This window comes from Zerene cesonia, chromosome 19 (assembly GCF_012273895.1).
Source record: "Zerene cesonia ecotype Mississippi chromosome 19, Zerene_cesonia_1.1, whole genome shotgun sequence".
Taxonomy (NCBI): Eukaryota; Metazoa; Arthropoda; class Insecta; order Lepidoptera; family Pieridae; genus Zerene; species Zerene cesonia.
The window spans coordinates 2,064,944-2,077,359 of NC_052120.1; the positions used below are offsets into that span (position 1 = coordinate 2,064,944).

General features: G+C 32.5%; 1 protein-coding gene across 2 annotated transcripts in view; it reads right to left on the reverse strand.

The window, feature by feature from the left end:
• Positions 1 to 12,216, reverse strand: part of LOC119834704 (ATP-binding cassette sub-family G member 4) — a 36,528-nt gene extending 24,312 nt beyond the window's left edge. The window contains exons 1-3 of one of the 2 annotated variants that reach the window (XM_038359163.1): positions 12,056 to 12,216; positions 9,625 to 9,752; positions 324 to 441 (exon numbers count right to left, since the gene is read on the reverse strand). In XM_038359163.1, the coding sequence (XP_038215091.1) occupies positions 324 to 441; positions 9,625 to 9,752; positions 12,056 to 12,087 (278 nt within the window). In that variant the 5' untranslated portion in view covers positions 12,088 to 12,216. Of the gene's footprint in view, positions 1 to 323; positions 442 to 9,624; positions 9,912 to 12,055 lie in introns of those variants that run through there. The other variant, XM_038359162.1, reaches the window with a different exon arrangement.
• Positions 12,217 to 12,416: the final 200 nt, after the last annotated feature.

Sequence of the window (12,416 nt, forward strand, 5' to 3'; positions counted from 1 at the left end):
CATGGCTTAAAGCAATGTGTGTCAAAGCCTAAACTTAAGTTTTTCCATCGGTTATATAATGTAACTAGCTTTTGCCCGCGGTTACGCACTCAATTATTACAATTCGGAGTAGTTTACTAGATTAGAGAAAAAAAACCCTCAATTCCGTTGCGTAGTTTTGAAGATTTAAGCATACATAGGGATATAGGGACAGAGAAAGCGACTTTGTTTTATATCTACCATATAGTGATGTTGCCAGTAGTTGTGCGAACGTGCAACTTATGTGATATCAGTGTGTTCTTGCAGATACCTGAAAATCATTAATTCTCTCATTGAAAACTTACTTGTATCCAGTGAGTATGTTGAGCAGCGTGGACTTGCCGGCGCCGGACGGGCCCATGATGGCCGTCAGCTCGCCGGACCGGAGTCTCCCCGACACCGATTTGAGGATCGTCTTCACATCTGCGATACGAGAACGTGGTGTTTATTTATTTATCGAAATTTGCTGATTTTAGAGTGTTCATCGCACTAAGTGTACTTTGATACGCTTCAATGAATCACATTGCGATTACATGGATGATTAGCGTTCAAACAAAGAAACTCTTCAGCTCTATATAATAAGTATAGTTGAGAAATAAAAAAACAAAAAAAAATCATGCGGCGTTCGTCGGGACAAAAATTTAAACACAATCGTTAAAGAACTTTTGATTTTATAAAATAAATATAGTTTAATTTGTCCGTTTATAGTGGGTCAAAATCGAGTGTAATGGAGTCGGTTACATGGAAACATATAGGTATTAGCGTTTTAAAAACCCAAACCCACAAAACAAATATATTGATAATAATTCGAATTATAAATATCATAACACCTGGATGTTAATCAATGACGATGAGGTGGACCGCGAATAGTAAACAACGGAATAATCTAATAATATATATAACAATCTCTCAAGCTATATGCTTATTCAATACGAATTCAAATTGAATCTATTTGATATGTTATTGGTACATATGTAGCCTATGTCACTGAGTTTCGATACAGCTTTAAATGGAGAAAGAATTATATAAATTGGTTCAGTAGTTTTTGTACGAAACCATTACAAACATACATAGACACAAATTTCCTCTTTATAATATTACTAGCTGCGCCCCGCGGTTTCAGCCGCGTAAGTCCATATTCCGTAGGAATATTGGGATAAAAAATTTCCTATATGTTATTCTAGTTGTCCAGCTGTCTACATACCAAATTTCATTACAATCGGTTCAGTAATTTTTGCATGAAAGAGCAACAAACACACAAACATCCTTACAAACTTTCGCATTTATATTATAAGTAGGAGTAGGACGTATAACCTAACCTATTAGTTAAGATTTTTTCACACTTGTTTCCCACATAAAAAAATTACGTATTTTCATTCCTTATGTTCTCCGTTCTATTTCTCATACTGCATTTTTTTAATGCACTAAAAGCACCTTAAAAAGACACCACAAGCCGACTTTATTAGAATTTAAATATGATCGAATCAACCGAGAGTACCAATCAATTTATCAAATTGAATACTTGAAACAAGTGTGCCTTCAAAGAGGCAATTACGCTAAAATGATAGACGCATGCATGACAATAAAATATCACCATTGACCGTGTAATTAAATCACTCCGCAGCAGGATGAGAAGCACATTAATTTGCGGACATTACCTAATGCCTACTGAGTCATTTTGTGTCACTCAATTATGTAACACTAGCTGCGCTCCGCGGTTTCACCCGCGTGAGTCCGAATCCCGTAGGAATATCGGGATAATAAGTTGTCTATATATTATTCTTGTTGTCCAGCTGTCTACGTAACAAATTTCATTGCAATCAGTTCAGTAGTTTTTTCGTGAAAGAGCAACAAACATTCTGACAATTTTTCGCATTAATAATATTAGTAGAATAGGATATGCATGCATGTTATTATAAAACTTGTTCTCAATAGACTATGTATCTTTAATCAGGTGCAAAAAAAAATCATTTCGATCACGAAATTTTCAAATGATCTGAATACCTCTATAATGTAAGTATTGAAAGTAAGGTCTGCAGAATAAGTGAGCGCACTAAATCTGCCTAAATCAGTCATTTAATAAACAACATTAAAATTAACTAATCTACCATTTAAACTTTACTATGCATTCATACTTCTAATGTAATAACGAAGACAACAAAAATCTTCAATCAGTTGTTTCAAGATTAAATCTATTTAAGCCATATTTGGTATTTCAACTGGTCCTCTGTAAATCTAGAGATCAGTGTTCACGGGACAGCGGACATGTTGTTTCAAATTAAAAAAAAAACTTTGTTAATTTTATGCTAATTAAAAATCACACATAATTTATTTTTCTAATTAATATACACGTTATCTACAACGATAACTACGGCCTCAGAAACGTGTCCTTCAAAGACACGATAAGGAAATTATTTAGTTTTGTTACAAAATAATATCTTGTTATCATTAACAGGATTAATTCCTGGGAAACCGTTTGTGATGGAACTACTTGTACAGTGTCATTTGTAAATGCTGTTTGACGTTGATCAACTTAATTGATGCTCCGTCTCTTTCACATTCTAGACAAAAGAAAGAGAGAAACTGTAGTGCGATTAACTCAAAACATTGTGTTTTCTCCTTTGCCCTTGTGTTATTAGACAATATAGCGATTAGTTCATACATTAATTTAACTGGTTTTATGTAAACAAATATTACTATTATTATTTGAAGGCAAATGAAAACTAACAAGCAATGCTTAAAAAAAACAAGTAAATAATGAGGGCAATCAAAACAGATACAACAATGCTACAACCGGACGTATCAACAGTCAATAATTACTGATTATGGAAATCATTACAGATAAAAATTACTAACAATAGAGTAATTTCGTTGCGAAATTTAAAATAATGACAGATGTTCAAGGTGCACGATTTACTGTTTGAACATTGAACATTGAAACTCCAAATATATCTATCTAGCAAAGTTAGAGATTGGTTCATTCGCAATAGTTAAAAAAATCTAAACATGATAATAACATGAGAAATTTTGAAAGAATAGAAAAAATTTGATCACGAGGCGAGATTCGAACCCGCTGTTTTTGCCAAACCGTAGCAACGCCTAGCCTCTCTGCCACCCGTGATCCCGCCACAGTAATCGGACTTCTTCTTCGTAATAATTTAGATATCCTATGTTATTACCATATTACGCGTTTAGGATATCTAAATATGATATTCGGTATAACGTATCGTTTTCGCGAAGTGACATATTATAAAAAACAACTATGTCTAGAATTCCTCTTAATTAATAAAAGATTGGGTTTTGATTTAAACAAGTAATACAACTAATTACTAAAAACCAGTTCTAAGATACGTCACAACTATGTAGACCTTGTCATGACTTCAAGTAGTGATTTTACACGCCAGCGACAACTTTTTTCAACGATAGCAACAAAAAGATTTTTACATATTGCGGTGGAAACTATGTATTTATTGTTTAAAAAACTATTGTTTAAGCTACACAGTTATTTGTCCAATTACTATTAAGGAATTGTAAACTTTGTTGAAATGTGAAAATTCACAAAACTTTATTTAGGACATCGGGCAAATGTATCTCTGAAGGTCCACATAATATTACAGTCATCAAAATTCAATTTGCCTACTTTAATTCTATAAGAAATTTCATACGGTTCACTGCCGCGTGAGGCGAATACGATACTAAGTAAGCGATTATTAAAATTACTCGTAAAATAATAACCTTCTTATTATTTTATACATCTTCGTGCATTTATCGAGACTTGAAAGACTTGATAAAACGAAACAGTTTCTTCTTCGTAGGAACTGCTTTCCGTGGTAAATTATTTTGTGTGTAGACTGTAGTTACTATTACTATATTATATGTATTTTGATTTTTGATGAGTTTAGTTGAATAAATGTTTGAGTTTTATGGATACAAACTAGCACCCATATACCCTTTGGCAGTGATGCAATTTCAGTGAAATAATTCAAACCACTTTCCACTTAACGCGTTAAATTCTGAGAAGTTTAATAGATGTTAATGTACATGTAAATCATCTTCCTCTTGAATCACTCTATCTATAAACAAAACCATCATAATGCGGTGCGTAGTTTTAAAGAATTAAGCATATATAGGGATATAGGGAGAGACGGAGAAAGCGACTTTGTCGTATATGTAGTGATATTGCACTTAAAACACTGCGCCCCTTCTTAAGCGACAGAGATACATACATAAGCCTTTGCCTTGGAATGCCCCACTACAATTGGCATCAGTTTTTTTCATTTTTAAAGTTTACGATATTTTGCTTTACGTTAACAAGCCATTTAGGAAATACGAAGGTTGAAATATATTCGCAAAGTAATGTCCGTACGCACTACAAGTGGTTAATAACAGGAAGTGTCTGTGACACGTCACAATACTTCAATTCGGGCTTTCCTTGTATCACTCGGCTGGTGGTTCTTATGATGCATACTCCGTAATATCATTTCAGTATAGCTTTACCTGATTAATATGCTCTATCAATGCATATCAGTTGCTAAGCCGATTCGAATAGTAGATTTTGTTTTTTTTTTGTCAATGTCATTGTGTTTTTATCCGCATTTCCAGTTGTATTATCGCTTAGCTTTCGCACAGTACCAAATGATTCTTTGTAAGCTGAAAAAGGAGTTTCTTAATTCGACTATTTCTTTTTGTTTCACCGCTCGATTATACCGTAGGTTTTCAGCCGATGGAAGTGATTACTTTGTGTTTGATGGGTAATGAATATCATTTGCTTCCATCCTATTTTGTAATCTAGAGTGGTATCTCCCCCTCAGGGAAAAGATTCTAAAACATGTCCACTCCAGAAACTGATAACATTGTTAATCATTTTGCATGCCAAAACTCCGAAATTTGAATTCTGAATAATGGCAATATTATTAACATTTTAGAGTGACACAAACAAAAACACTTTTAAGTGCATCAAATCATAATTTAAAAAGAGTAAAAGAATATGCATATTTTACACATTCAAGGAAGATATTGGCAAGAAATAAAGATCGCATACTCTTATCGATTAATAAAAAGAGAAGATTTATCAAATGAGCGAAAACTTGTTTAAAATATTATAGTTGAGACATATTACACTACGTCACGAGGAAGACGTTTCGATTTAATAATTATATAAATAAATATTCATTCAAATAACACTTTGAAACTTTAGACTTAGGAAACACCAGTTTATGGTACCTATAATTTAATTTATGATGATCTGTTATTTTAAAACATTTATATATGTGTTTCTCAAATTTAAAGATTATTGCGAATACAATTAAATTAACAGTAAATAAAATGAACAGTTAATCTTAAACTTAATAATGCATTTAATCAACTAGGCTTTTAGATGCCCTTTCAAATTTAATTCAAAGCAATTATTGTGAAGGTAAGGTACGCCGATACATCCTAATATATGTGTATGTTTCCTATGTTTAAAATTAAATTGCACGAAATTAATTTTTAATAATATAAGAGACCATTTCTTCGACGTAATGTTAAAGTAAAAATTAAAGGGCATATTATTCTTATCACACATATATAACGTGTTGGTAATCTCTATTTGCAATATCTCTATTTCCTGATTAATTAATCGATATTTTTTTTTTTATTATCTAATATATAAAATTCTCGTGTCACAGTTTTCGTTGCCATACTCCTCCGAAACGGCTTGACCGATTTTGATGAAATTTTTTGTGCTTATCCGGTATCTATGAGAATCGACCAACATCTATTTTTCATCCCCCTAAATGATCAGAGTAAGGCAGAACACCGTTTGCCGGGTGCAGCTAGTAAATTATATATAAAAGCAATAGAATTGTTTTAGAAATAGACGAGAAAGGATTTCAATCGTATATGCGTTTATCAAAAAAATAATAATAAACACATTTTCAACGGGCCTAAATACATATTTAATTAATATTAATGTACATATTAAACGAATATGTCAAGTGATCATTCTAAATGGCTCGATTGGCGTAATATAAGGCGCGAATAATTACTCGTTCGAGCCTTGACTCTTGTACCTTTGGAGCAAAGCATTTAAATGTGTTTTCCTTATGTAAACCTACGTATATATTTTTTATGATACAGCGGGCAACTGAGCTGATGGTTCGCCTGATGGTAAGCGATCACCACCGACCATTAACATTCGCAGAGGCATAGAATGCTTTATCAATAAATAAATACTACCCCTTGAATACAAATAAGCGCGAAACACGTTAAAATCAATCAACAAGTTATGAAGAAACAGATAAAAGTACTCTATAGAGAATTAACAATTAAAGACTGCTTATAGAGAGTAAACGATTTAGAGATATGAACGTGTGCGGAAGATAATAGATGCTAAATTAACAAGTTAGGATAGTGAAGGATGAAATTTGTTTCTCCTGCGATTAGACGCACGCGAGCGATGTCACAAACAACAAGCTACTATGCAATATGTGATGGCGATAGACTGAGGATAATGTTTCGAGTATGTGTAATGGGGCTTAATCAGGTCTAAAGGAATCTTTAAGAACGACAATTATAACCAGATCTTAAATTCAAACAGAACCTTTATATTATAAACTGAATTGTCTTCAAATTGACAGAACTAGACCAAATTTAAATAATAATACAACGAAGGCGCCAGCTTTCAAATAAAAAACATCATAAAATAGGTTCACCCGTCAATAGACATCAGGTAACACAAATGAGAGGTCGAAATAATAACTTTCTCCTTATTTTTAAGTCGGTTGAAAACAAAGCAGGATACACGAGGAAAGTCTCTGAATGCATTCATGTTCGGGTTCTACCAATTATTTATTTGGAAAAATTAATTTAGTACATTGTTCGATCGAAATTGTGAAATAGCATATTAATGTTATCAGGGTCGTAGAGGTTAAGGCAATAAATACCGTTTGGCTCGGACAATTCATTTTCATTTTTATATTCAAAGATTTCATTCATTATTTTAGTTTAGTTTTTTTTATACATTGTTTTGTGTTTTTGTGTAGGTTGTGTATGTTTGTTAAGGTGAGAAAACGATAATTTCATGAGCTAAGATAATTATTTGACAATCCTTTCTTTGAGGAATAGCAATAACTTCAACAACATTTTAAACAGATATTTAGGGAGAACGACCCAGAACATTACAACTACTGCTCTTTTGAATAAGAATCTAGATTCTAGACACTGTTTAGATTACAATATCGTTAAATATACCTCATTTCTCACACTAAACAAAAATCATCCGAGGAAAAATTCAAAGATAAATGAACAGTAATTTTTTTGCCTCAACAGCAATTAATTCTCAAACATTGATGTTGGGGAAAACGAGTTTTAATAAGAAACAAGAAAAACGTGTATTTTTCAAAACATATCGACATTGAGACGTGAACGAGAGGCGATCAACTTCCTTTTCAAAGTTATTTACATATCCGTGGATTAGCAGAAAAAAAAATCTCATTTGTTTTTTTAATCTAGAGCCATACTAATTTATATGCACTCAATTAAGATTTGCGTTCATATAAAATACACAAACAAGTAACAAATACATATTTTTCTCTATGAGATTCAAGTAACAAATACATATTTTTCTCTATGAGATTCTGAGTCTATCTGAAACTGAACTATCTACTAACTCAACTCGAGTTCTACTAATAGGCTTGGTTATATAAGAATACATCCACGTCTATTAACTAAATATATTGCAAGAGTTTATAAATTCATAAATTTCCACAATTATAAAGCGTGTTCCTTCATAAATGTTAATCGCTTAAACAAACAAATTCATAAAACCACAATAATAAGTGCAAATAAAATATTTACTCAACAACATACTGTATCTTAATAACTACCTATTTGAAATACATTCACAATAATTATTTTACCAATCGCTGGAACCTTTTAAAAATATAATTTGAAAATAAGTTTCAACGGGTTAACTTAATATGAATTCAATTCTGGTTCCCGTGAGGTAAATGTGATTAAATAACTGTAAAAAATAATCATTTATATCAATGCTAGTATAAAATTGAAGAGCATTGCTTGTTTGAACGTTGAAATCCCAGGAGCTACTAGACCGATTTTAAAAATTCTTTCACCGCTGGGTATCAAGGTACGTGATCACTGAGTGGTAGGCGATATTTAGGACGACCGAAACCAGAGCGCACCGCTAGTATTACATATACCGTATGTAAAAGGGCTTAGAAAGTCATAACTTCATATATTTTACACATAATCTATACCCATATGTACTGATGTGATAATTATCCATACAAATATTATAAAGCTGAAGAGTTTGTTTGTTTGAACGCGCTAATCTCAGGAACTGCTGGTCCGATTTGAAAAATTATTTCAGTGTTAGATAGCCCATATATTGAGGAAGCTCATATATATTTACGACGACCGAAACAGAGGCGGACCGCTAGTAAGCTATATTCTCATACCGCGTCAACCCAGGCGACACTGAGGCAAGCAGTTACTCTCAAATATTTTAGTCTGAATCTGTTTTTATTCTAGTAGTACAAAATACAGTTATATACATTGGAACTAAACTAGTTAAACTTTACTTGTGGCCGAGGAGGTTGAACTATTTTTTGGCTAAGATTTGTCAAAATATACTATATATAAACAAACATTATGTTCTACGTTAAATGTAAAATTGACATTTTGTTTGTGCGAGGATGAATTCGTTACTCCGTTACGCGGTAACGGCTAATCAGTTCTGGATAACATTTGACACACATAGACTACATCAACGACTGCGTCCTAAAATAGAACAGAGGCTTGCATTTTCAACCATAATCGAGGTCCCATATCCCACACGAGATATAATAGGGGCCGAAACCGGTATTCAACATTTATTATGAATGTCGTTTGGATTTTTTTACAAACATTCTTAATCTGTCGAAATACTGTACATAATGTGCATTACAAAAAACATGTGAACTCTCTTATCTCGACTATAGAAGCTACTTTCAAACAAAACAATGAACCTTTGTTTTGCCAAAGTCACAAAGAACTTGTTTACTTCCGTCACAGGCCACAGAGTACAAAAGTGCGATTTATATTTAAGGGAAAACGTTACACACTAAACATAATATGTTTAATACATGCATTTTACACCTTAGTCACGACTCACGACCACGATAACAATTGTATAAGCTGTGATTTTTTTACTCATTGATAAAGAACATCGAATTATAACATAGTCCTTAGAATCCGGATCTACGCGATATCACCCTCGACTTATCTCACAATTTATCATTGAAGGAAAATTACTAACAAATCGCTTCTAGCATCCAATTAGAACTGTTATTGATAAAGACATCATTACAAATAATCATAGAACTTATAACGTTGACGTACTTAATTACCATTTCGGTATACACAAACAATATTATTATTCGAGTCGAAGAACACGACGCGAAAAAGTGGAAACTCGTTGAAGATTCTCATCAACCACCTTTCAAGTAAATATATATTTACTGCGTTTTTTAAATATTCGGTCCTTGACCGTTCCTAAATTGTTGATCGTTTTTAACTTATACGGTTTATATGATGTAGGTTTGTATTAACTGTGAAGGTACTTACTGCTTTTTCTTCCCTCCTGCACCTTGTATGTGAGGTCCGTGAAAGCCAAGTCCACTGGGGGTCGTTTTGGCAGATGCGTCAGGGTCTTTGGCTGCGCTGGGGTGATCGTCACCTTCAGGCTGCCTTTCCTGTCCGACAGAATGGGCATTGAGTCCACGGGACCGGCGAGGGTGTCCTTATCCACTTTCATTTTAACACAATGAAATATTTATACGTCACAAAGGAGCTGGGCGGCGTTAACGTGCGTATCGCCGCACTCTCGCGCACACACTGATCGTCGATCGTCGAGACCCGAGCACCAACTCGCGCCGAGTCGAGGTGACGTAGCGATATACGATGAACTTTGCACCAGCGGATGGTTGCTACATTGATTGCAAGACTGACAGACAAGGAGGAAGTCGCCAATTGGACTTTTTGAAATCAGAATGCTACAATCTCGTTGTAAAAATACGGAGGATGATTCAATTGGAAGGTTACGGTCATTCATAAGGATAGAACTGAAGTCATGACTGGGCCATTTCATGTACTAATTCTTCGTAAAACCAAAGACACTTTGACCAGACCAGTTCAATCTCATAGAACTTTTGTATTCTGAACTTTAAACCTTTAAAGTGTATGTATCTCTTTTATCCTATTTATATACAAAGAACTTAAAAACTTCCAAGATGTTTCATCTAGATCTACACTAAGGGTTTCATACAATTAAGGTAAAGAGCAATTGGAAAACTAATTAGCTACTCATCCAATAGATAACCTTGATTTTTTTAATTATCATTTAGTATAACAGCAACAGGAATAAATCATGTTAAAAATTTCAACTGTCTATCATGGTCCATCAGCTACCGCCAGATGACAGACAAACAGTGTGGGCCACAGTCTTGGAAAAAGGGATCTTTTGGATACCCAACTCCCAAACAATAACTGTCTCAAAAATATATTATACAGTATACTTTACATATTGTATATTGAAGATTATTAACAGCCAAAATGTTTCAAATTGATAAAAAATGATCTTAGAAAACTAATGCAGCAATGGGAAAGATGCCTTTAACTTCTTCAAAATAATGCTAAGAACAATGATTGAAAAATTAAATAGTAATCTTTAATTTATCTGAATTTTGTTATCACCAAGATCCAACTAGTGCAAAACATAAAAAGGAAATTGAATTGTATGTATACTAAGATGATAGTCACTTTGAATAGCACCCAATAGCCAAAGTGATGAATATTTTGCTAATGATGATGAATAAAAAAGAGATTGCCTTGTATCAAGCACAAAAAGTAATAAATAATGTCTTTGACTGATATAAAAATGCATATTATATGATAAAGTAATATTTGAAATACAGACATGAGAAGATATAAAAAATTGCAGGTAATAAGTGCTGTCTCTTATTTTTCATCTCACAATAAACAATTAAATTTTAGTTTTAATTTTGTTTTTCCTTTTATTTTTCTAAGGTGCAATTGTGCTCATTATGCAACTGAAATTATGTTATGTCTATATATAACAATACAGTGACATTATTCAATAATTAAAATATACTTCATGTTGAACCAAAAACTTAATACATTTTCTCCTATTTAACACCAAAACTGAGTATTCGTTAAAAATTTATATTAAAAACCCGTATTCTTTTTGATGTTGTTTACAAAGGGCAATATTTAACAAACAAAATGTTGACATAGAATGAAAAGATTTTTTATATGCTTCTGTAAATACAAATAATCTCATCTCTCGCTACAAAAATTATTTAACTAACAATATTGTGAGAATGCCAAAAGATGGGAATAATATAAGGTTAACCTAAAACAAATTTAGCACTAAACATATATTGTGAGAGAAGATAAAAAGAATGAAGAAAGTTAATGTTGTTTATGTAATTTCTTCAATTTATCAATAATTTTTTTAATACATTGATTGCAAAACAGACATTATTTAACAGTTTGCATATGCATTTATTATTATAATTATGTAACTTTAGCCACAATTAAATGAAATTTGCAATATGGAACCTTATGGAAATGATAATGTTACGTGTCTTTGTGAAAGTTCTGCAGTAAAATACATTCGAGATTGTGTCAAATGAAAGTTAACACAATAGGAGAATAAACAATACTTGTATGTTAGATCACCATAAGTTGAGAGTATATTGTGCACAAAAGGAGAGTTGAATAATAATTATCATTAAACTACTAACCATTTTTGCTTTCAAAACAATAACAATAATCAGTTACTATCATACAATTTAACTGTTGATAAGAAAGAATAGACTACAGGGCGAGAGTTGAGAAAATTATGTTTAAATTGAGAGCTTGTTCGATCATATAAAAATTATTAATAAATAGTGAAAGCATACAAACTAAAAGGAGGTCATGCAAAATGTCTACGTCGTAAATTGTTTGTTTACGCAAGTTATAAAGTAATTACCCCAAATTGTTGAGTATGAACTTGTTATCCATCTTATTCAGTTCATAACAGCTTTCCTCGATATTTTGATACACTTCAGAAATAATTAAACTAATAGAATATAGAAATTAATGTGATTATGTACGCAATAAAAATAACGTTTGCAAACTGCAAAATGCAGTTATAACAAATATTATACTTTATCTGTGATTTTGTGACACTGACGTTAAAAAACGTCGAAAACCCTGGAGTCCCCACGAAAGAAGTCTTTTTAAAGGTGGCGCTGTTAGCTCAATATTATAGTATAAACAGCGCCGTTTTTAAAAACAACCCTATATGTTAGCTCTATCATGCTAGCAAGGTGAAACCAGCAAAATTGCAT